A 24989-nucleotide genomic window follows, 5' to 3' on the forward strand; every position below is an offset into this window, starting at 1 on the left:
GTACATTAATAACCTATATCACCACTAAAATGTTAAATGCAAGGATGCAAACGTGCAAGTTAATTCTGGTTGCGGATGACGCTGGAGTTGTCGTCCGGTAACGTCCCACATGTGCTCGATTGGAGACAGATATAGTGATCGAGCAGGCCAACTCAATATGCTGACATACTGCAGAGAGTGTTGGGTTACAACAGCGGTATGTGAGCGAGCGTTATCCTGCTGGAAACACTCACTGGAATGCTGTTCATGAAAGGCAGTGCAACAGGTCGAATCACCAGACTGATGTACAAATTTGCAGTCAGGTTGTATGAAATAATCATGAGAATGCTCCTGCAATCATACGAAATCGTGTTCCAGACAATAAGTCCAGGTAGATCGAATGTGTCTAGCACGTGAACAGGTTGGTCGGAGGCTCTGAACTGACCTCCTCCTACTCCACGGCCACCCCTGTCATCGAGACTAAAGATGGAGATGGGTCGTTCGCCAACTAACGGGTCCAAAGGATCGGGTCACTAAAATGAACGGAATGAGAGAGGAACGAATTCTAAGGAATGTTCATAGTTCGCTTCGGTCGCGGCTTTCTACTTATAATTCCCGGGAACAGGAAACGGCCGGTTTCGTTCCCAAACGGCACGTCGGCCGGTCTCGTTCCAGCCTCGGTCCCGTTCCCGTCTGTCCCTGTCTGGATCTCGCTCGGCCAGACTCGTCATTCTTCGCGTGGTCACTCGTCGCAGTTCCACTGCCGACTGCTCATAGTTCAGTATCGAGTTGTTGTTGTTTGTTTCGTTGGCTTCGCACGCCCAATATAGATATGTTTCAAACCTTTTTTGAACTCTGAACTTCTGGTTATTTTCGTATTCTAGTCAGCGTCCGCGAACGTAGTTAAAATGTATTTTATAATTACGTAAATTACATAAAAATTACGTTGTATGTAGTACATACATCTCTTCAGGTAACAAAACGGCGTATCAGCTTACTTCACTATTTCGATAAACAGCAGGAGAAATAATTGTAAAAAAGCAGGATTTTTTTGTTATTACACATGCAAAAGACGTCGGCACGGCACACACGAGTGGCCATTTCCGTCTAATTTTGATCCAAGGAAAAAGAGCGTTTTCACTGCTATAGAAGGCAGACCGACTTACAACTGAATGAAGCCCGCGGTTCGTAATCGAGAATATGAAAACCCCTACAACATTATTTCAGTGGTGCAGGGTGGCGAACGAAAAACTTGCCCCGAGTGCTAGGCTACTCATTGTCGCTTACCAATCGTCATCTATTGTTTCGAAGTTGTTTGAATTTGCTTATTTGTTATTTCTCCACTGTCTAATTACTACATGTTTAACTATTCTGCTCGTAGCGCTCAACAAATCGATCGTAATTGGCGACCAGTCTGTACTCGAGGCCGGTTTTTCTTGCACCACCTTATATTATTTCACTTCGATCAGACACATAACGCTACAATTGGCTAAACAAGTGTGTCAGAATTCTGTTATGAATAAAAACTCAGTACTCCAGAGGGGAGACAAGTGGCCCCTCTTGGCGCCTTCCGTCTTCAGTCACCTATGCTACTAACTTTCAATTTTTCATAAGAACCATATACCAAACACAACGAACGGTGAACGAGTAAAAATGAACGGTTCCCAGAAAAGAGCGATCACTAGTGAATTAGTTCCCAGGCATGAATGACTTGGCCCATCTCTAATCGAGACAGAACCAGCTTCGTCAGAAGACACAACAGGTCTCCACCCTGCCCTCATATAAGCTCACGCTGGACACCATTGAAATCGCAAAACATAATGGTTAGAGACTAGCGGAATGCAGTGGAATGAAGGTATACCTCGGAGCTGTCCTTGAAGTAACCGATGTCTAAGACTTCGTTGTGTCACAGTGGTGTCAGCTACTGCTCAGATTGCTGCTTCAGAAGCAGTACTATGCGCCAGAAATATGGGCCGAACACACTGGTCTTCCTTCACTGTAGCGTCACGTGGCCGTCCAAGGCCAGGACTTCTTGCAATTGCACATTCCTGTAACCACCGCTGCCAGCAGTCATGTACAGCGGCTACATTCCTGCCAAGTCTTTGTGCAATACCGCAGAAGCCACATTCAGCTTCTCGTAATCCTATAACACGGGCTCGTTCAAACTCAGTGAGGTGTTCATAAGAGCGCCTTTGTCACCTTAAAGGCACTCTTGACTAACACCAACTCACCATGTAAAGTATCAGAGATAACCAACGCTCACGACCGTTACAACGTGTATTTACAGCAAACCTGGTTTACATCCTCATAGTGGCACTACTAGCGGCACTAATATGCAACTGGCGAGAAATTTGAACAGACATCATCTTTCAGATGTAGAAACACGTCTACCACCTTCAGTTTATGTGTCACAACTTGTTCCTGGTGCTGAGATCCCCCCCAATCATGAGAGTTAACAACCGTTCACGACCGTTACAGCGTGTATTTAAATCAAACCTGGTTTACATCCTCATAGTGGCACTACTAGCGCCACTAATATGCGACTGGCGAGAAATTTAAAGAGACACCATCTTTCAGATGTAGAAACACGTGTACCACCTTCAGTTTATGTTGTGGCACAACTTGTTCCTGATGCTGAGATTCCCCCCCCCCCCCCCCCCCCAATCAACGTAATTGCCGGTTGTTGTTTAAGATCCGAAAGCGCGGTTTTGTTGCAACAGGTGCCACCTGTAGACAGTTGTCACTTCGCTCCAATCCCTGTGGCGATAGGAAGACGATTTAAGGGGGGCAGGACGTCAAACGGGCCGACTTGGAGCAGGAGAGGCACCACAGGGCATTTTATTTTGTACTGGCTATACTTTTACAAATAAATTCATAAAACTTTGTCAGTATGACCAGGAAGGACTCAGGATTGACACTCGTATTGGCGGAAGTTCAAAAACATAACCAAATAATTTTTTTATATGTGAAATTTCACCATTTTTTCACTTACTTTTGGCTGTATTTGTCGCTATAGGTGCACTTTTTTCCAAGAGTAAGGAAGACTCTTCGATGAATTTAGCACAGCATACAAACCACACTTACAGGTGTCTGAAACTCTAGAATCTATTTAATTTATGAAAAAATGAATGAGCTGTTACGTTTTAAACCTTATGTTTAGAAAAAAATAAAATTTTGTAGTCAATATCTTAATTTTTACCACAGTTTTTAATAGATTTGGAAAATTCTAGAGTTTCATATGACTGTAAGTATGGTTTGTATGCTGTGCAAAATTCATCAAAGAATCTCTCTTACTTGTGAAGAAAAATGTACCTATAGCAACAAATGCAGCCAACAGTAAGTGAAAAAATGATGGAATTTCATATCTAAAAAAAAATTATTTTGTTATGTTTTTTGTACTTCCACTGCTATGAGTGTGAATGCTGAATCCTTCCTGGTCATGCTGACAAAGTTTTATGAATTTATTTGTAAAAGTATAGACAGTAGAAAATAAAATGTCCTGTGGTGCCTCTCCTGCTCCAAGTCGGCCCGTTTGACGTCCTACCCCCCTTAAATAAAGTCTCCATCTGTTACGAAGTTCACGTAAAAGTCTGAAACACCCGCATAATATAGTTCTTTGTAGTGACTCTAAATCTGTTCTTAATTTAGATTAGGATCAGAGTTTTGTTTTCTTTCTTAGAATAGATGGAAATTTGGCGTCCGGAAAAGTTTCCTAGCCGGCAACTGACAGGCGCAATGCTACGGCATGAAAAGTGGCAATACAGTGCATTGCTGGATGGAGTGCCCCACCCTGCTCGCTGTCAAATAGCAGCTGATTTCGATAGGACTACAGTAACTGCCAATGAACGTGTCTCGAGTGGTCAAGTAGTAACACACTTTTCAGTTGCTTTTCACTTTATAGGAGCTTCCCTATTGCCCTAAGTCAAAACTAATAAACATATAAATCGAGCCGGCCGTAGTGGCCGAGCGGTTCTAGGCGCTACAGTCTGGAACTGCGCGACCGCTATGGTCGCAGGTTCGAATCCTGCCTCGGGCATGGATGTGTGAGATGTGCTTAGGCTAGTTAGGTTTAAGTAGTTCTAAGTTCTAGGGGACTGATGACCACAGAAGTTAAGTCCCATAGTGCCCAGAGCCAATTCAACCATTTTGAACCATATTAATCGAAAACTTTTGTTTCGGAGGATTCTGATGTTTAGTTTTGAAAACTCTGTTAACCTACCACCCTATCGTACATACACTATCCACCAGGTAGTCATCAACTGACCTAATCACACAACCTATCAACTGCTTGTGTAACTCCATTGTTAATTTGGGGTATTTCTTTCCAGCATGTTTATTATCTTCCTTCAATTGTTTGAAGAATACTTTCAAACTCGTTTAGCAAGTTCTTCCGTACTTTGACTGAAGTTCAATTACCGAGTAGGAAAAAGAGTGTGATGACATCAGCGAGACAAACAGCCAGTGAAGATGCACACCAAGCTAGAAGTCTTGCGGGAATTGTAGAAAGGCCGAGAGTAATGAGGCTAATGACCAGGTTCACTACATTAGTTCAAAAAAAATGGTTCCAATGGCTCTGAGCACTATGGGACTTCACTTCTGAGGTCATCAGTCCCCCAGAACTTACAACTACTTAAACCTAACTAACCTAAGGACATCACAAACATCCTTGCCCTAGGCAGGATTCGAACCACGACCGTAACGGTCGCGCGGGTCCAGACTGTAGCGCCTAGAACCGCTCGGCCACCGCGGCCGGCTCGATTTATATGTTTATTAGTTTTGACTTAGGGCAATAGTAGTGTGTGGTATAAATTTCGGGCTAACGAGAGGCGTGCTAGGGTAGTCCGCGAGGGTGTGCTGACCAATGTGTCGCGACTGCTTCGGTCGCAGGTTCGAATCCTGCCTCGGGCATGGATGTGTGTGATGTCCTTAGGTTAGTTAGGTTTAAGTACTTCTAGGTTCTAGGGGACTGATGACCTCAGATGTTAAGTCGCATAGTGCGCAGAGCAGAAAACTTTGGTTTCAATCCCTGTCCAGCGCAAATTTTCAATTTGCCTCATTAATATAAATCAATGTCTATTGTCTTGAAACAAACGTAGTTCGGGATGTAATGCTGCCTTGTTCCGACCAGTTTAGGCTTTTGAATGTTTTTAGAACCAGAAGTAAAATGTTCACGAAATAAGGTCGCATCACACTAACGACAATAAGGAATAAAATTCTTTTTCTTCGTCTGGTACCTTGAACTGATTAAATACCTGTTAATAAAACAGAATCATAAGGCACATAAGTCTTTGTTGGAGAGCAGAAAAGTTTCTGTTAGTTTTCAATGCAAATAACAATTTGGATGATAATAACAAACTAAACGGACGTCGATAACATCATCAACTGCAGGCTCTATTGATGGATATTGAAATTTGAAATGGTGTCACGCTACAGGGTGAAAATACAAGTTTTGGATGATTTGAGCATGGTGCTAAGTACAATATGTTTAATAAAGTATAAGGTGTTGTCTAAGCATTTAGTTTTTTTTAATTAATAACTATGATAACAAAATATACAGAACCTTCTCGTCTGGAATCTACAATAGAAAGAAGTACAAAAGTGAGATGTACATCGCTTTGCTTTTTAAAACCATAGAATATGGAAAATGCATCAGATAACTAAATAGTCACAGGAGGTTAGCTCTCTACAGTACAGTAAAGTCTTTGTCATTGTGTCACAGTGAATTTTTATAAGGGACACGTACTATTATGTCTCTCTTTTCGTAACATTTTGCAAACAGTACCTCCTTTTGCAGGGTAGCGGATTCATAATGTACGCTTTTAACTGACACCGTATTTACAGACGTGATCCCGTTGAATACGATGTGCGGCAATTCAACGTGCGGCAATACGACCTGCTACAACGACACACAGTGTGGCTTCGGGGAGACTTGCTCTGTGCTGGAAACCTGTGCCTGCAAAGCAGGCTTCTTCCGGGACAGCGACGGCGCCTGCAAACTGGGTGAGTCTCTTTCACAATGTAGTGATTGCCGGCATAGCGACTCATTCCATACATACTTGATAGGCATGTTTACGCAGTGGTACGTGCTCGAAAGTATGGCCTCATATCGTATCTATGTAGACTTTCCCGGCGAATTAGTATATCAGTTTCTTGTCGGGTTTCCAGCCGGGTCAGACTGTCATCTGAGCACAATATTTCAGCGGTCCACCTGGCCACCATCATCAGGTGAGATAAGGTACGCTGCTCTCACCGATAACTGCTTTTTTTCTTTATTGCGATTTTATTCCTCTGGCCCATATGGGCAGGGGAGGGCTGTCAGCGGCACAATCCGCCACTCTTCAGCTGAGTGACATGGCAACTAAAATAAGAATAAAACGTTACATACATAAGGCGATAAAAAGGGGGAACATAAAACAGAGTAAAGGGAGAAAATGGAGGTAAAAATAGACTGACATGGCGACGTTCATGGGGGACAGTTAAAAAAGTCACCAGAAAGTCAAAAAACACAGTTGGCGGTTCTTAAAACACAGAGAAGACACTGAATCGACATGCACAGGTTAAAAGTCGACCACAGTATTAAAAACACTCCAGAACAACTCACTTAAAACCCAACTGTAGCACACACGACGAAGAACAAAACTGCCAGGTGGGACCTGCCGAGGGAAAGGTCAGAAAGGATGGAAAAGGAGGGGAGAACAAGGAGCAGCAGGGGAAGCGGCGGGACGAAGAGAATAGGTGCGTCAGCAGGTACACTAAGAGACAGGAGACACTCGGGGTGGAAGATGAAGAGGGAAGACAGGGCAGGAGGGAGTGCAGAGATACTGAAAGGGGACACAAGAGAGGGAGGGGGAGTAAGAGGGGGAAGACGCTCAGGAGGAGAGAGGGGGGAAGGAGAGGGAACCCTGAGGAGGAGGCAGGAAGATGGTTCAAAAGGCTCTGAGCACTATGGGACTTAACATCTATGGTCATCAGTCCCCTAGAACTTAGAACTACTTAAACCTAACTAACCTAAGGACATCACACAACAATCAGCCATCACGAGGCAGAGAAAATCTCTGACCCTGCCGGGAATCGAACCTGCGAACCCAGGCGCGGGAAGCGAGAACGCTACCACTACTGCACGACCACGAGATGCGGGTGCAGGAAGATGGGGTTAGAGGTGGTAGGAATGGTAGATGTCAGATCATCCGGGAGGGGTAGACGGTGGAAATTGCGTTGGGAAAGGAGATGGAGGGTGTGGAGATGGAGAGAGGGTGGGACACAACGATAAAGGCGCGGCAACTGGTTGGGGGTGGAGAGGAAGGGAGACACCAGGGGATATGTTCAAGGAAAAAGAGAAGGTGAGGGAAGGGTATGAGGTTAGAGGATGCGCGTGGGGGAAGGAAGGCGAATGCAGAAGGCGAGGAAGAGAGCATGGCGTTCGAGGATTTGGAGGGCTGTATAGAACCGGGGAGGGGCGGAAATCCAAGCTACGCTGGCGTAACAGAGGATGGGGATGGGGCGGATCAAGGATTTGTAGGTGTGAAGTATAGTGGAAGGATGCAGACACCACGTCCAGCCGGACAGGAGTTTCAGGAGGCAGAGGCGGTTGTGTTCCACTCACAAATGACTACACCTATATATGCATCGGATGTACAACAGCGCATGCGATAGATACAGTGTGCACGCGCTCAATCATTCCTGCTGCCCCCTGGCGCAAAAAGAGTTACAGCGCCTCCGGTGGTGAATATTGCTGAAAACGATGTATCGTTACAAATAATTAAGGACGTATTCAATAATGACGGCTATACGGGCAGACAAATTCGACGTGCTTTTGAGTTTGGACCTCTACCTGAACCTTCTAAAGACACCTTTAGGTACGTGGCTTTTCTTCTGTTTGCTGAGAACGTGTCCGCCAAGTTAGGTAGACTTTTGAAGAAATATGAGATCAGATGTGTTTTTCGTCCGCCAGCTAAGATTCCAGCACTTCTTGGCTCTGTTATAGATGATTTAGGTTTGAGGGAATCTGGCGTTTACAAAATACCGTGTGAGTGCGGAAAAATTTACCTTGCCCAAACTACTCGTACCGTCAACGACAGGTGTATTGAACGCCATCGCCGTATGCTATTATTACAACCAGATAAATCTACGGTGGCTGAGCATTTCCTTACAGAGGGATACAGGATGCTATACAATGAGACACAAGTCGTTACAAATGCTTCGCGGTACTAGGATTGTGTTTTAAAAGACTCTGTCGAAATCAGACTAGCAAATAATATCATTAATCGTGATAATGGATACCCGCTATGTAAAACGTGGAATCCGGTTTTATCAGATATGAAGAAACAACGGTATCTAACTCGGCCGGCTACGAAGAATCATTTGTACCGATATATCGTCTTCAACAGTGTTCACCACCGGAGGCGCTGCAACTCTTCTTGCGCCAGGGGGCAGCAGGAATGATTTCGCGCGTGCGCACTGTATCTAGCGCATGCGCAGTTGTACTTCCGATGCATATGAAGGTGCAGTCATTTGCGAGTGGAATCAGTTATCGGTGAGAACAGCGTAGCTTTTCTCACCTGATGATGGAGGCCAGGTGGACCGCTGAAATATTGTGCTCAGATGTCAGTTTGATCCGGCTGGGAACCCGACAAGAATTTGATACGGCCTCATAACGATAGGATTCACTAAAATTGTGTCAAGTGTCCATCTGCATCAGTTTACAGCGATGAAATGAAGTAGATGGCAGAATGAATACTTTTAGCGACTGTAAGTGTGCAGTGCAACATGCGCAGTACTTATTCATTACTTCATGTGTGTTACCACAGATAGCACAGATAGCATCCATTTGTACTGGAAATTTAAGACACGTGAGGAGCCCATTTGCTCTCTGCCGCAAGAAAGGAGAACACTGAGATTCTGTAACTGTCCACCCACCTGACGTCTTCTAAAGAACTTCTTGTTTTTGCACAGAAGTAGCAGTCGGGTTCCTAATGCGTTTCTCGCGATGTGATGCTCTGAAATGTACTGGTAAGTTGGCTAAGACCCACTACGTTACTAACTAAGTATCCAAAGTTAAGTGGAAGGCCAATAGCTTTTTAACACCTTCATCACACACAGAGGAGCTAAGAGTGGTAACAAGATATATCACAAACGTATGTCTACAAGTCCACAGATTTCACAGTTCATGTATGTAACACTAATAATTCTGTTATATTGAATATATATCGTGCAGAAGTTACATACACGTTCTACACTCTACTCTCTCCCATGCTCGAGCAGTCCCGATTGCTTAAGATCATTACGTATCTCAGATCCTAATCGGGCGGCTCCTAAATCGAACTGTACCTTATGGCCCCTCCTTACCAACTGGATCAAAGGGTTCAAATGGCTCTAAGCACTATGGGACTTAACGTCTGAGGTCATCAGCCCCCTAGACTTAGAACCACTTAAACCTAACTAACCTAAGGACACCACACACTTCCATGCCCGATCCAGGATTCGAACCTGCGACAGTAGCAGCAGCACGGTTCCGGACTGAAGCCCCTAGAACCGCTCGCCTACAGCGGCCGGCGCCCAACTGTATCGGTCAACACGAATCACTTAACTGTTTTGGTGGAAGCCGATGACGCACGAAGTGCTTCGGCTGTTTATCGTCATTCTAATGTTACTAAATGTGGTTTTTAAAATAAAAACTGATGTGAGTGGATGGTAGCTTATTACTGAGTGGATAACGAGTATGATTGTCAACTAAATCTAGGTAATGCTTTTAAAATATTAATAAATTAAAAGTAGAGATTTGGCGCCCTGCCCCAAGGGTAATAACAACAGCACCTGTCGTGGAAGCCAATCAGATTATCCGACTACTAAATTGGAGCAATGTCTCACGGAATCGGTCCTCATTGCACAGTTTGCCGCCTGTACCTCACTCCAGTTCTTACGCCAGACACCACGAAACGAAGTATCAACTAAATTTGGAAGTGGGTTTGAATATTACGCCTCCTAAAATTAGAAATTTTACAATTGCTTTAACTGATGCTACGTTTACAGCAAATTTATAACTTGCATAACATTCAAATTAATGTGGAGAACCCTCTGACTTTACGCGCTGACTAATAAACTGAATTAAAAAGTACTGGGAGGAAATCATTCTACCCCAGCAACGATTCTTCGTTTTCTTCGTATTGCAAGGGATAGAAGGGTAGGACGTGTTAAGAAAGTACTAGAAATTGCTCTAGACGTTAAATACTGTATGGGAAGACACAGATTGGATTATATCCAATAAATAATCGAGGACGGGAAAATAAAGAATGGATGCCTTCATGATATTTATAGGCCCCACATTTAAATGTTTGGTCTTTTGAATATTTCGTTCATTCCGTCTTTTCCTTTCAATTTACAGATTGACAGTACAAGAGAAAGACCGCACCCCTGATTTATGCCTTTTTTAATCTGAGCACTTCGCTCTTGCTCTTCCACTCATGTTTCACCCTCTTGATTCTTATACATCACGTGTATTTCCCGTTCTTCCTTATAGATTATAAGTATTTTTCTGAGGATCTAAAATATCTGGCAGCATTTTACGTTATCCAACTCTTTTTTTTCACAAGTCTTATTAAGATGTCTTCATTTCTTCCAAGTCTCGAGTCCGTTATCAAGTGCAACGTCAGAACTGTTTCTCTGGTACCTTTACTGGTCATCCATCAGATCGTCAGTTTTCTTTCTCATTCTTCTGCGTATGGTTCTTGTCAATAACTTGGGTACCTGAGCCGTTTAGCTAGGCGTGCGATTACAGACTTAGCTGGCTTTGATATCTTAAGTATTGTGTGGATTACATTCTTCCGAAACTCCGATGGTATGTCACCAGTTTCACAAATATTATCTTCTTCCAATGATTTCAGAAATTCCACAGCATTGTTATTTATTACTTCTGTCTTGTCTGTTCGCAAGTCTTCCAAGGCTTTTACCGTCTCTGACTCAAAGACTTCACATTCTGTGGTTTCATTTCTTCGTCATCAGACAGTTTCTCCCACTCGTAGAGGCCCTCAGTGTACTCTTCCCTGCCAGCCTCTCGGTCCTCTACCTCTAACGGTGACGTCCCTTTTGCACTCTTAATGTTGGCGCCTTCGCTTTTAATTTCGTCAAAAGTTATTTTTAATTTTCTATACCATATATCTGACCCTCCGAGAATCATTTAGTTTGCAACTGATTCACTTTTTCTTTTTTCCTTTTGCCATTTCTCATCAGCTTACCTGCAAAGTATAAATTAAGGAAATACTATCAGTTTCAGTTCCGCTTCTAAAGTTGTGATACTACACTCACCCGGCGGCGGGGCGAAATTTAATAAATAATCAGGGTAATTACAGCATAGGAAGCCTTTCTACATGTACATCTACATCCATACTCCGCAAGCCACCTGACGGTGTGTGGCTCTAATCTCTCTGATTTTATCCTCATGTTCTCTTCGCGGGATATACGTAGCAGGGAGCAATATACTGCTATACTCCTCGGTGAAGGTATGTTCTCGAAACTTCAACAAAAGCCCGTACCGAGCTACTGAGCGTCTCTCCTGCAGAGGCTTCCACTGGAGTTTATCTATCATCTCCGTAACGCGATCGCGATTACTAAGTGATCCTGTAACGAAGCGCGCTGCTCTCTGTTGGATCTTCTCAATCTCTTCTATCAACCCTATCTGGTACGGATCCCACACTTCTGAGCAGTATTCAAGCAGTGGGCGAACAAGCGTACTGTAACCTATTTCCTTTGTTTTCGGATTGCATTCCCTTAGGATTCTTCCAATGAATCTCAGTCTGGCATCTCCTTTACCGTCGATCAACGTTATATGATCATTCCATTTTAATCACTCCTAATGCGCACTCCCAGATAATTTATGGAATTAACTGCTTCCAGTTGCTGACCTGCTGTATTGTAGCTAAATGATAAGGGATCTTTCTTTCTATGTATTCGGAGCACATTACACTTGTCGACATTGAGATTCAATTGCCATTCCCTGCACCATGCGTCAATTCGCTGCAGATCCTCTTGCATTCCATTGTTACAACCTCTCGATATACCACAGCATCATCCACAAAAAGCCTCAGTGAACTTCCGATGTCATCCAAAAGGTCATTTATGTATATTGTGAATACCAACAGTCCTATGACACTCCCCTGCGGCATACCTGAAATCACTCTTACTTTGGAGGACTTCTCTCCATTGAGAATGACATGCTGCGTTCTGTTATCTAGGAACTCTTCAATTCAATCACACAATTGGTCTGATAGTACATATGCTCTTACTTTCTTCATTAAACGACTGTGGGGAACTGTATCGAACGCCTTGCGGAAGTCAAGAAAGACGGCATCTACCTGGGAACCCATGTCTATGGCCCTATTAGTCTCGTGGATGAATAGCGCGAGCTGGGTTTCACACGATCGTCATTTTCGAAATTCATGCTGATTCATACAGAGTAGATTTCTAGTCTCCACAAAAGTCATTATACTCAAATATAATACGTGTTCCCAAATTCTACAACTGATAGGCTTTAGAGATATAGGTATATAGTTTTGCACATGTGTTCGATGTCCCTTCTTGAAAACGGGGATGACCTGTGCCCTTTTCCAATCCTTTGGAACGCTACCCTCTTCTAGAGACCTACGGTACAGCGCTGCAAGAAGGTGGGCTAGTTCCTTCGCGTACGCTGTGTAAAATCGAACTGGTATCCCATCAGGTCCAGCGGCCTTTCCTCTTTTGAGTGATTTTAATTGTTTCTCTATCCCTCTGTCGTCTATTTCGAGATCTACCATTTTGTGAACTGTGCGACAATCTAGAGGAGGAACTAAAGTGCAGTCTTCCTGTGTGAAACAGCTTTGAAAAAAGACATTTAGTATTTCGACCTTTAGTCTGTCATCCTCTGTTTCAGTACCATTTTGGTCACATAGTGTCTGGACATTTTGTTTTGATCCACCTACCGCTTTGACATAAGACCAAAATTTTTTAGGATTTTGTGCCAAGTCAGTACATAGAACTTTACTTTCGAATTCATTGAACGTATCTCGCATAGCCCTCCTCACACTACATTTCGCTTCGAGTAATTTTTGTCTGCAAGGCTTTGGCTATGTTTTTTGTTTGCTGTGAAGTTCCCTTTGCTTCCGCAGACGTTTTCTAACTCGGTTGTTGTACCACTGTGGCTCTTTTCCATCTCTTACGATCTTGCTCGGCACGTACTCATCTAACGCATATTGTACGATGGTTTTGAACTTTGTCCACTAATCCTCAACACTATCTGTACTTGAGACAAAACTTTTGTGTTGAGCCATCAAGTACTCTGGAATCTGCTTTTTGTCACTTTTGCTAAACATAAAAATGTTCCTACCTTCCTTTGAGGCCCAAAGTAACACATAAATTTAATTTTATGTGTGGTTTAAAGATGGACGAGACATACTAAATAGTTAACGGTGGTACGTAGATATAATCAAAGATCTCGACTTAAACCGACCTTCCCTCATCTAATTTCCTCATAAAATTATTTTATAGATCTTAATGTATAAGTAAACAACGTGCTATGGTTGCCACCCCGCATCCCTACACAGATATTTTTACTTAAAATTGTTTTGTTGACTTTTTTGGATACCTACCCTTATGCAGTTTTTTAAAACAATTACCATCAGTCAAGAGTAGATATACATAGAACGCCGAGATAAGGTTGCCAATCTTTTTACAGGCAATAATGGAAGGTTGCCAGATACAAACCGGTAAGCGTGTAATAGTAAATTACCCTCATCGAATTTACTTATACCATCGTATATAAAATGTAAATAACTTTATTATGAACACAATGGTATAAGGTTGACTTAGCGAAAATGGGTATATCTTAGGGTTGTCGCTGTTTCAAGATGCAATAACTGAATACGAAAGCGTGGTGCGGTGGAAAACCATGCGCGATGGATAAAGCAGCAGATCAACAATTATGTTTGTTACAGTCGGCGCGTAAAAGAGACTGTCCATGCTCATTTCTCCGTGTAACCAGAGTCCAAGGTAGTGGGCCGCTAAAACGCGCACAGTTTTCTTGCAACCGCTGTTGCAGCTCATCCAAGCGGCTGGCTTGTGCATATTAACTCACCGCGAAATGATTGTGTGTTGTATATATGGAGCTTAGAATCACGCCCAAAACGCAGATCTATGCTCAGATAATAGGCGTACCGCGAGCTCCATACCTGCGCGGCGAAGATAGGCTTTCAGCCATAGTACGAAAACGAAACTATTGACTGCTGTCAAGGATGATCTTGGCTTCTCACAAGATGATACATCATAATCTTTGCAAAAATTAGAACAAGAAAGATAAAGGAAGTCTTCACAGTACTATTAAAACAATTAAAAGCGCCATCAGTACATTTGATGATAGTATCGATATAAATGTCTTGTTTAACATTTCTACATGTAAAGGGGCATCATCCGATGTTACTGATTTCCCGCTTACTTTTAAATCAGCCAACAAAAGTTAAGTCTTCTTTCTGGATGCAGTCCTGTCATTGGAAGATTACAGAAGCCGATATTCTTAAATGTTAATTTCGCGTCACAGGGCACCTCCTGAGTTCAGGTGAATAAAGATAAACGCTCAGTACTAAAAATGGAACGAGTCACCAGTGGTTGGCTACTCGCAATTAACCTTGACAAAAAATGCGTAGAATGGTGACGTTTCTATGATTACCAATTCTGCCTGTTCTATGCACCGTTGAAATGTTGAAGACAGACAAATCCATATCAGCCAAGACAGTCAAGCCTCAAGACAACATGGTTCAACCAACAAAAATCAACGTTGAAATAGTAGATGAATCTTGAGGAACGTTCAATAACTGATGCAGGATTTTTTTTCTGACAGAAGGCTAGTTTTACTCGGGATTCCAGTACAGCAAATTATTCCCCACTATTTTGGCTCCAAACCTAAACTCCGCTCGTTGCGACAGCCTTACGCCACCTACTATATGGTACACCCGCATGGTAACACTCTACTGGTTGACGTCGTAGCCAAAGTCTCGCTGCATCAGTAACCTCCCCATCATCGACGTATGCTTTCCCCGGAGTTCATCCTCATTGGGCCAAAAGGACGGAGGTCGGAATGTACGAAATCCAGGCTGTAGGGTAGATTAGGAAAAACATTTGAATGAAGTTTTGTCAGCTCGTCTCGTGTAGAACCATGTGTTGTCGTGGAGAACTAAAAGTTGAGCAGCGAGGTGTTTGACTGTGATCCATCGATCTCGTCAAATGAGAGTGTCCGCACGTTCCATCATTGCACAAGTCACAGCTGTGTGCGCCCGCCGGTACGAAGGAGATCGGACAGGTTCTCACAATGATGACAGAAGCCTCGCCCAACGACTCACCGTGCTTTCGTTCACTGGCAGCTCTCCGTAGACACTCTGCAAGCACCTTTAAACATCTGCGATACTCTGGTTTTCCGCAAAAGAAACTCAATGACAGCTGTCTGCTTGGGACGCACCTCCTTTGCAGACACCGTTCTGAAGGCTACGTATTGGCGCTGCCACGTATCGGAGCCTCGTGAGTCTATAGCGGCTGACGCGGGGAATATTCTACGACGCCCCACAACAAAATCTGCATTTCTTCAACAGAAATAGGACGAGAAAAAAATGTGTTGCATTACTTATGGAACGCCCCCGTACTTCTTATAGCAGATCGGCTCCTCCTTACCACAAACGTTGATTAAAGCAGCTGATCATAACCTCATAAAACCTTGTTCAAGTAATGCTGCAAAGACACATATTATATTTGATCGCTATTTAGCGCCTTCTATCAAAGATATTGAACATCAAAATCGACAAGTGTTTGATATTCCCGACATAGTTAAAGGACCTCTACAACCCAGACCTACTGATTTTTTGGGAATGTCAAGAATTATCTTTTAAGGAGGCTTTGGTACAGTTCTTAGACGATTATGGGGAGAATGACCATTTGGCATTAGTAACGCAAACTAAAGATGTCCTTATAACTGATGAAATTCTGTGCTACTCTTATCAAATAAATGAAACTTATGTCGTGAAAACAAAAGAAATTGTTTATGAATGTCAACGTGAGAAAGCGGATACGTGGATTATGTTTCATGCTAGCAAAGTGCCACCAACTTCAGTAATTGTAGTTGATGCCTCTGGTACTGAAGATATAATAATTTGGCTGGTTAATTTTCATAAAGTCCCTGAATCTGAAATTTGGTAGGCAGCTTCAGCAACTAAGAAAAAAAGCAATAAAGACCTTAACTGTATCAACTGCACAAAATAAGCATTGAATTTGGGATCCTCATTATGTTTTGCACCATTCTACGCATTTGCAAAACGCCGATTACATCGCAGTTTTCTGCAGTAATGGAAAAGTCAGATCGTTTTAAATTTTTGCAAAAGTCGAAATGTAGACAAACCCTTCGCCTCATTAACAGATGAGGCCCACGTTTTCGTTGACGAAAAAACTGAAATAGTTCCATAGTGCTCTTACCTATGGCATAAAGCAGTGCAAAGATATTAATGATGTAAGGTCTCGTATTTTCCAAACGAATTATTCAGCCAAAACAGATGGTGAACAATTTATGAAAAAAATAAAAAGCTTCAATTCAAATATAATTCCACCACGTTGGAAAACGTTAAAACAGAAAATAAAAAAATAAAATAAGCACAGTTTATGTAGCCTATGTTCTATGTGGCTTAATGCCGCGGAATCTTTTTGTGTAAAACTAAAGCCTGAACCTTGTGGGAAATACGTAATGGCTATATAAAGCCAATCTTCAGCGTCCCAACACTCTTACAAGTTCACGAAATTTTATGGGCTATGGACAGGGATAGTAATGACAACAATCCCTCAGAATCTGATTTCAATATTTCAACTTTTGATGCATCAGATTCTGAATAACTACTAGTATCTGAAATCTTTGTGTTTCAAATTGTACAATAAATCACATTGCTTCTGTTACAAAAAAATGTGTTAAACATATTTTAAAATGTTGATTTATTTTCTTCATTTATTAATCCTATTTTATACGTAAATAGGTAAACTCCGGAAGATAAGTGAATATTCCTTATTTTTACTATACCGTGCGTTTCATTCAGTGGAAGTTATTTCATGCTCCGAAACGCCAAGCACTGAGTGCAGATTTGCGTTATGAGGATATCTCTACATTCCATATTTACAATGCACAGTGCGTTTGTAAGTACGAGCCAGTCGCTTGGCAGCGCTTGCAAGGGATACACAGTTACACAGAGAAGTGAGCACGTGCAGTCTCTTTTACTCGGCAACTGTCACACACACAACAGTTAGTCTGCGTCTTTCTCTACCGCATGTGGGTTTGTCTATTCAGTGTTTCTCTGACACACCACGCTCTCGTACTGAGTTATTGCAACTTAAAACTGCGACAGCCCAATGATAAGCCCACATTTGCTAAGGCAGCCCTATACCATCGTGTTAGAAATAAAATTATTTATACACTCCTGGAAATGGAAAAAAGAACACATTGACACCGGTGTGTCAGACCCACCATACTTGCTCCGGACACTGCGAGAGGGCTGTACAAGCAATGATCACACGCACGGCACAGCGGACACACCAGGAACCGCGGTGTTGGCCGTCGAATCGCGCTAGCTACGCAGCATTTGTGCACCACCGCCGTCAGTGTCAGCCAGTTTGCCGTGGCATACGGAGCTCCATCACAGTCTTTAACACTGGTAGCATGCCGCGACAGCGTGGACGTGAACCGTATGTGCAGTTGACGGACTTTGAGCGAGGGCGTATAGTGGGCATGTGGGAGGCCGGGTGGACGTACCGCCGCATTGCTCAACACGTGGGGCGTGAGGTCTCCACAGTACATCGACGTTGTCGCCAGTGGTCGGCGGAAGGTGCACGTGCCCGTCGACCTGGGACCGGACCGCAGCGACGCACGGATGCACGCCAAGACCGTAGGATCCTACGCAGTGCCGTAGGGGACCGCACCGCCACTTCCCAGCAAATTAGGGACACTGTTGCTCCTGGGGTATCGGCGAGGACCATTCGCAACCGTCTCCATGAAGCTGGGCTACGGTCCCGCACACCGTTAGGCCGTCTTCCGCTCACGCCCCAACATCGTGCAGCCCGCCTCCAGTGGTGTCGCGACAGGCGTGAATGGAGGGACGAATGGAGACGTGTCGTCTTCAGCGATGAGAGTCGCTTCTGCCTTGGTGCCAATGATGGTCGTATGCGTGTTTGGCGCCGTGCAGGTGAGCGCCACAATCAGGACTGCATACGACCGAGGCACACAGGGCCAACACCCGGCATCATGGTGTGGGGAGCGATCTCCTACACTGGCCGTACACCTCTGGTGATCGTCGAGGGGACACTGAATAGTTCACGGTACATCCAAACCGTCATCGAACCCATCGTTCTACCATTCCTAGACCGGCAAGGGAACTTGCTGTTCCAACAGAACAATGCACGTCCGCATGTATCCCGTGCCACCCAACGTGCTCTAGAAGGTGTAAGTCAACTATCCTGGCCAGCAAGATCTCCGGATCTGTCCCCCATTGAGCATGTTTGGGACTGGATGAAGCGTCGTCTCACGCGGTCTGCACATCCAGCACGAACGCTGGTCCAACTGAGGCGCCAGGTAGAAATGGCATGGCAAGCCGTTCCACAGGACTACATCCAGCATCTCTACGATCGTCTCCATGGGACAATAGCAGCCTGCATTGCTGCGAAAGGTGGATATACACTGTACTAGTGCCGACATTGTGCATGCTCTGTTGCCTGTGTCTATGTGCCTGTGGTTCTGTCAGTGTGATCATGTGATGTATCTGACCCCAGGAATGTGTCAATAAAGTTTCCCCTTCCTGGGACAATGAATTCACGGTGTTCTTATTTCAATTTCCAGGAGTGTATTTTATGCATGAGTGTACAAGTAAATTCGATGAGGGTAATTTACTATTACACGTTTACGTGTTTGTACATGGCCACCTTTCTTTATTGCCTGGAAAAGAAGGCAACCTTACCTTGGCGTTTTATGTACATCTTCTACTCTTTATTGTCTGTATTTTTTAAGAAACTGCGTAAGGGTGCATATAAAAAAATCTAACAATTCTTAATTAAAAATATATGTGCAGTAATGCAGGGTGGTAACCCTAGTTCGTTTTGTTTATGAATACATCATAACGTATAGGGCATATGAAGGGCTTATTTCAATAGTGATACAAGTCCATTTTTGTTCATTGTGAGATACAGAGTCCTAAAGTTAAATGAGTGCTGAAAAATCTGCAATTGAGATTCCAGAAATATTTAAGCATATGGCTTCTTGCTAGAGATGAACCTTTATTTCTGTTTGTTTGGATCATTAATTGCAGGAGCATTATAGGCAGAAAAGTGGAGGTAATGGCCTCATACCACTATTGAAATAAGCGCTTCATATATGCTGTAAGGAAACTCAATGAGGTAAGGTCGGTTTAAGCCGGGATCTTAGAGTAGTATACAGGAAATGTTTCCGTACTTTTCGCATATCGTCATACTATTTCATTAATAAGTTAGTAATTTCCTACGAAATTACAATTTTTGTGAAAAGACCGTATGAGAACTTGAATGGTGCGTCTTCGACAGTTGGAACTCGGTGCCTGGAAATCTAACGGGTATGAGCAGCGCTCCCAAAGCAGTTAATGAACTCAGTTAGGTAGGCTGTAAGTTGTACAGCATCTGTGAAAGGTCGTGTGTTTTCTTTGAGTGCCGAGGTTTGATCGTCTGCAAGCAATGCTCGTGGTTCGTACATACCAGCCGCCTGGCTCCACAGTTTAGATATGTGGAGTAGTTTATCTGTGTGCCTAAGGTCCCGGAATTTCAGGAAATACTAATAGGTTTGTCGAGCAAAATAGTTTACCATCATTTTGCTCGTCAGTTACGACAGGTGCATGACAATTACGATAGGAACTCAGCATTACATCCACATCCGGACCGTAGATGCCTATACGGGGCGTTAGAAATGTAGCAGGACACAGGATGCTCCACTGATCAATTCGAGGTAGGGAACCTGGTGTTGGAAAAGGCAGCTTAAGGATAGAATACTTGTCTATCGCTTTGTGTAGCATTACTGTTTTCCAACTGTTTTACAACTAACATGGGTACAAGTTCACTCGTACTGTGCTATATATTTACGTGTACATTCTTTATTTCCTGCGAGGAAACAAGGAGAACGAGCCTAATTACCAGGAAGTCATGATGCAGGTTTTCTTTACTTTTCTTGTCCATAAGGCGGCTCTGTTGTATTCTATTTACATCGTCTCAAGACAGAAAGTGCTATGAATAATCGACAGGCCCGTTCATCACTGATTGCTATTCAGAGACGTACAATATAATACGATGGAGAGATTTAGCGGCACCGTTACGGTATTTCCTGGTCGCTGGAGTGGAAAGGGAGTTTCTATTCCATGGCCTGCAAGGTCATCTGACCTGAATTTCCTTGGTTATTTCATATGGGGATACTTAAAGTCACTTGTCTACGAGACCCCAGTGGATACGAAGCTGGAATTAGTTGCCATAATTGAAGCTGCCTGTGATGCGATTCGAAACACACCAGATATATTTGTCAGGTGCGTCAAAATTTTGTTCGCCAATGTCATACTTGCATTGTGGTTGACAGCAATAGGTTTCAGCACATTTTGTAAGATACAGTACAAATGGTACGTTCATTGTGTCAGTGATGGCATTTGCAGGTAAATAATGTAAACAGAACAGTACACAGTAATGCCATTTTATTCCTATTATCTCCCTAAGCTGGCCTCTCCTACCCCAGGTTCCCTACCTCAAATTGTTCAAGGGGGAGCATCCTCTATGTCCCGTTAAATTGTTGCACACTCTTACCCAGACACCTTGTATGTCACCGTTAAGAAAATTTTTGATGTTTTACTGGCTTGTTCCATTACTATACGGACCCACGGACCCACTCTCGCTCGCCTTCAGTTTTCCACATTTGACTTCTGTATTGGTCTACGTTCCATAACTGGGTTTGTGTTTTTTTCTTTCTCTTATTGGCCGAGCGCTGTTTTGGGTCACTAAGCCAAAGTATCTCTACAGTGTTTTTGCACTCATTTAAGTGCGTTCTCACTTTTTAAGTGTGCGATACTTCGTGTAGCCGGCCACGGTGGTCTCGCGGTTCTAGGCGCGCCGTCCGGAACTGTGCGACTGCTACGGTCGCAGGTTCGAAAGCTGCCTCGGGCATGGATGTGTGTGATGTCCTTAGGTTGGTTAGGTTTAAGTAGTTCTAAGTTCTAGGGGACTGATGACCACAGCAGTTGAGTCACATAGTGCTCAGAGCCATTTGAACCATTTTTGATACTTCGCGTAAATGTTTTCATTTGTCTCTACGAAACTTCAAATACACTGTCTGAAGCACCCGGAAAACTTGCCGATATCAACGTTACTTCGTTCGCTTCTACAGCACTAGGGCATAGAGAAATGATTAGGGTTGTAAATTTCTGCGACAGGTAGAATGGAATGTATTAGTGTTGTGATTCTTGAGTTTCTTCCGGCATATTTGATAATCAAAATATCCACGGGTGTACTGCCGGTCTACAGTGTCCAACGGGCACAATATTTCGGCAATCATACATGTCGCCATCATCAGGTGAACTGACGGACTGAGCTCCTGTGAACGTGTCGGCACGGAGATCCGTACGCTATGTGTTGTTCGTGTTCAGCGTTGTTACTAGTTCCGGTAGGATATGCGGTATAACCAGCGTGAACAACGTCCGATGTTGACTGGTGGCTGTGAAGGGCATAGACATGCCGAGTACTCGTGTGAGATAGCGTTGTCAGCAGTTGACAGATGATGGAAAGGGCCTCATCGTGGTCTCCATGTCGCTTGCTAGTCGAATTGTGCAATATCCAAAGGTTTTGGGCATTCTGATGTGTCAGTGCCCCGATGTTGGACTGTTTGGGAACGTGAGGGCAAGCATAATTGCCGCTTACGTTGCGGTCGATCACGTTTCACCACCACAAAAAATAATAGCCAATATTGTGCACCAACCACAGTGTAACACCCTCACATCTCTGCCTGCCGTCCGAGAACAGGTAACATACTTTTTGCACCATTCGTCAGCAGCTAACAAAAACTTGACTACGAATTACCACCCAATGCGTAGGCTTGAAGTCTGACAGTACAACGATAGGTCATGGACATCCAGCGTCCTCATGTGTTACCTCTGTTGCGACAGTATTGTGATGCCATTTTTCAACAGGGCAATGTCCATCCACACAGGATTTGTGCCTCTATGAACTGTCTGTGTGATGTTGAGGTACTCCTGTGGCCATCCACAACACCAGATCTGTCCCTTATACAACACAGAATGTCTGTGGGCCCTGATCACCCCAATGCCAGTATACGGGATATCAATTACATGTCTGCATCTACATCTACAACTATGTAGACACTGCGCAAGCCACCGTACGGTGCGTGGTGGAGGGTACGCTGCACCATAACCAGTCATTTCCTCTCCCATTCCACTGACAAACATAGAGAGGGAAAAACGACTTTCTACAGGCCTCCGTATAAGCCATAATTTCTCGTATCTTGTCTTCTTAGTCCATATGCCCAATGTATATAAGCGGTAGAAGAATCTTTCGGCAGTCAGCTTCAAATGCCAGTTCTCTAAATTTCCTCAACAGTGTTCGTCGAAAAAAACGTTGCTTTCTCTCCAGGGATTTCCATTTGAGTTCCTGAAGCATCTCCTTAACACTTACGTGTTATTCGAAGCTACCAGTAACACATTTAAAAGCTAGCCTCTGAATTACTTCGATGTCTTCCTTCAGTCCGACCTGATGCGGATCCCAAACACTCTAGCATCAGCATCCTATATGCGGTCTCCTTCAAAGGTGAACCACTCTTCTCTCAATAAACCGAAATGGACCATTCGCCTTTCCTACCACAATTCTCACAGTGCTCGTTCCACCGCACATCGCTCTGCAACTTTACTTCCACATATCTAAACGACTTAGCTGTGTCAAGCAGGACACTAGCAATAGTGTATCCGAACATTACAGGTTTGTTCTCCCTACTCATCCGCGTTAACTTACATTTTTCCACATTTAGAGGTAGCTGCCATTCATTACACCAATTACAGATTTTGTTTAAGTCTTCTTGGATCTTCCTACAGTCACTCAACTTCGACACCTTACCGCACATCACGGCATCATCAACAAACAACCGCACATTAATGCCCACCCTGTCCGCGAAATCATTTACGTATCTAGAGAACAGTAGCGGTCCTATCACACTTCCCTGAATCTACACCTGACGTTACTCTTGTCGCTGCTAAACATTCGAGGAGAAAAAGCTGGGTTTATTACATAAGAAGTCTTATAGCCACTCAGATATTTGTGAACTTATTCCATATGGTCGTTCCTTAACAATCTGTAGTGGGGCACCGTGTCAAACACTTTCCAGAAATCTATAAATTTGGAATCTATCTGTTGCCTTTATCCATAGTTCGCAGTATATCATGCGAGAAAAGGGCAAGTTGAGTTTCGCACTAGCGATGCTTTCTAAAACCATGCTCATTCGTAGTCGTAAACTTCTCAGTCTCAAGAAAGTATGTTATATTCGAACTGAGAATACGTCCAAGGATTCTGCAGCAGCCGGCAGCCGGCAGCCGGTTCTAGGCGCTACAGTCTGGAGCCGCGTGACCGCTACGGTCGCAGGTTCGAATCCTGCCTCGGTTATGGATGTGTGTGATGTCCTTAGGTTAGTTAGGTTTAAGTAGTTCTAAGTTCTAGGGGACTGATAACCACGGATGTTAAGTCCAACATTGCTCAGAGCCATTTGAACCATTTTTGAACTCACCCCAAGTAAGTTTCGTTTCGTTTCCTCTTCCCCTTCTGATCACTCAAAATTTTTGTCAGACAGTGTATATTTCATGTAGTCATGTCCTTAATTTTAACCGTTCTTGGCCACAATCACTGTGGTCCAGCGTGAGGGCAGGGCAATTGAAGCCTGCAGCAGAAAAGAATATGACACCTTAGACAACGGTCAACACAGTCAGCTCGGATAGAAGGGTGATCATTTCATACCACCTCGGCATAGTCAGGTGCCATTTTCACAACGCCATTACATGATGTTGTGTACATAGTTCCACGTAGTCAGCGAGTACGCAACTTTCCCACTAAAGCGCGCCCCGCTAAGCACAACAGCGCAGGCGCAGCGCTCGTCCATCTCCGCACTATGAGATGGCGCTGCTTTAGACACGGACCAAATTCTGCTTCCGCCAATCGGCGTATTAATATGTAACACAGCCAATGAGATTGCTGCTAACGTAGAACCTTTTCTCCGCATGGTTCATACTCGCCCAGTGATACCTGAACGCGCGAGGTATTATAACGAGTGTACAGACCTCCAATTAGTCAGTCTGATTTGTCTGCACCAGTCAGTACCAGTCAGCATTAGTCTGTACCAGTCTATAGTCAAGTTTCAGTGCACACCTAAGAAGATTATCATATTCTTGTACATAGCGATGAAGATAAATGTACAGACACTTTGTCAAGTATCAGAGATATGTGAGAATAAGATTAACGTACCCAGACAAAAGCAACATCAGATTGTCAATAGTAAATAGCATCCAGAATCAAGTTACGTAGTGTCTATGGTTTTTATTATTTTAATAAATGTGTGTGAAAGTTCATCAAGTTCTGTTTAAAGTTGGTTAACGTCAATCTGCTACTCTAAGCATTCAAGTGGCATTTCTATCGTCTGACCTAAAGGCAGAAGATAAACACGACACGATAAGACCACGAGACATATTGCTGACACTCGCCTATTTCGTTAGAGCGACGAGACAAATAATCTGATGGTGTGTGTACCAAAGGTCTTACAGTATGCACACCACATTAATCCCATACTCGTCGCCAATGTGGTGGTACAGGCTAATGCAGACTGGTACAGACTGGTGCAGACAAATGGAGTCTGACTAATCGGAGGTCTGTACACTTGTTATAATACCTCACGCGTTTAGGTATCACTGCACGAGTGTGAT

The 24989-nt window shown here is 43.7% G+C and overlaps 1 protein-coding gene across 1 annotated transcript in view; it reads left to right on the top strand.

The window, feature by feature from the left end:
• Window positions 1-24989, top strand: part of LOC126268020 (multiple epidermal growth factor-like domains protein 6) — a 166608-nt gene that overhangs the window by 77786 nt on the left and 63833 nt on the right. The window contains exon 6 of the mRNA XM_049973432.1: window positions 5821-5979. Coding sequence (XP_049829389.1) covers window positions 5821-5979 — 159 coding nt within the window. The remainder of the gene's footprint in view (window positions 1-5820; window positions 5980-24989) is intronic.

This window comes from Schistocerca gregaria, chromosome 4 (genome assembly GCF_023897955.1).
Source record: "Schistocerca gregaria isolate iqSchGreg1 chromosome 4, iqSchGreg1.2, whole genome shotgun sequence".
Taxonomy (NCBI): Eukaryota; Metazoa; Arthropoda; class Insecta; order Orthoptera; family Acrididae; genus Schistocerca; species Schistocerca gregaria.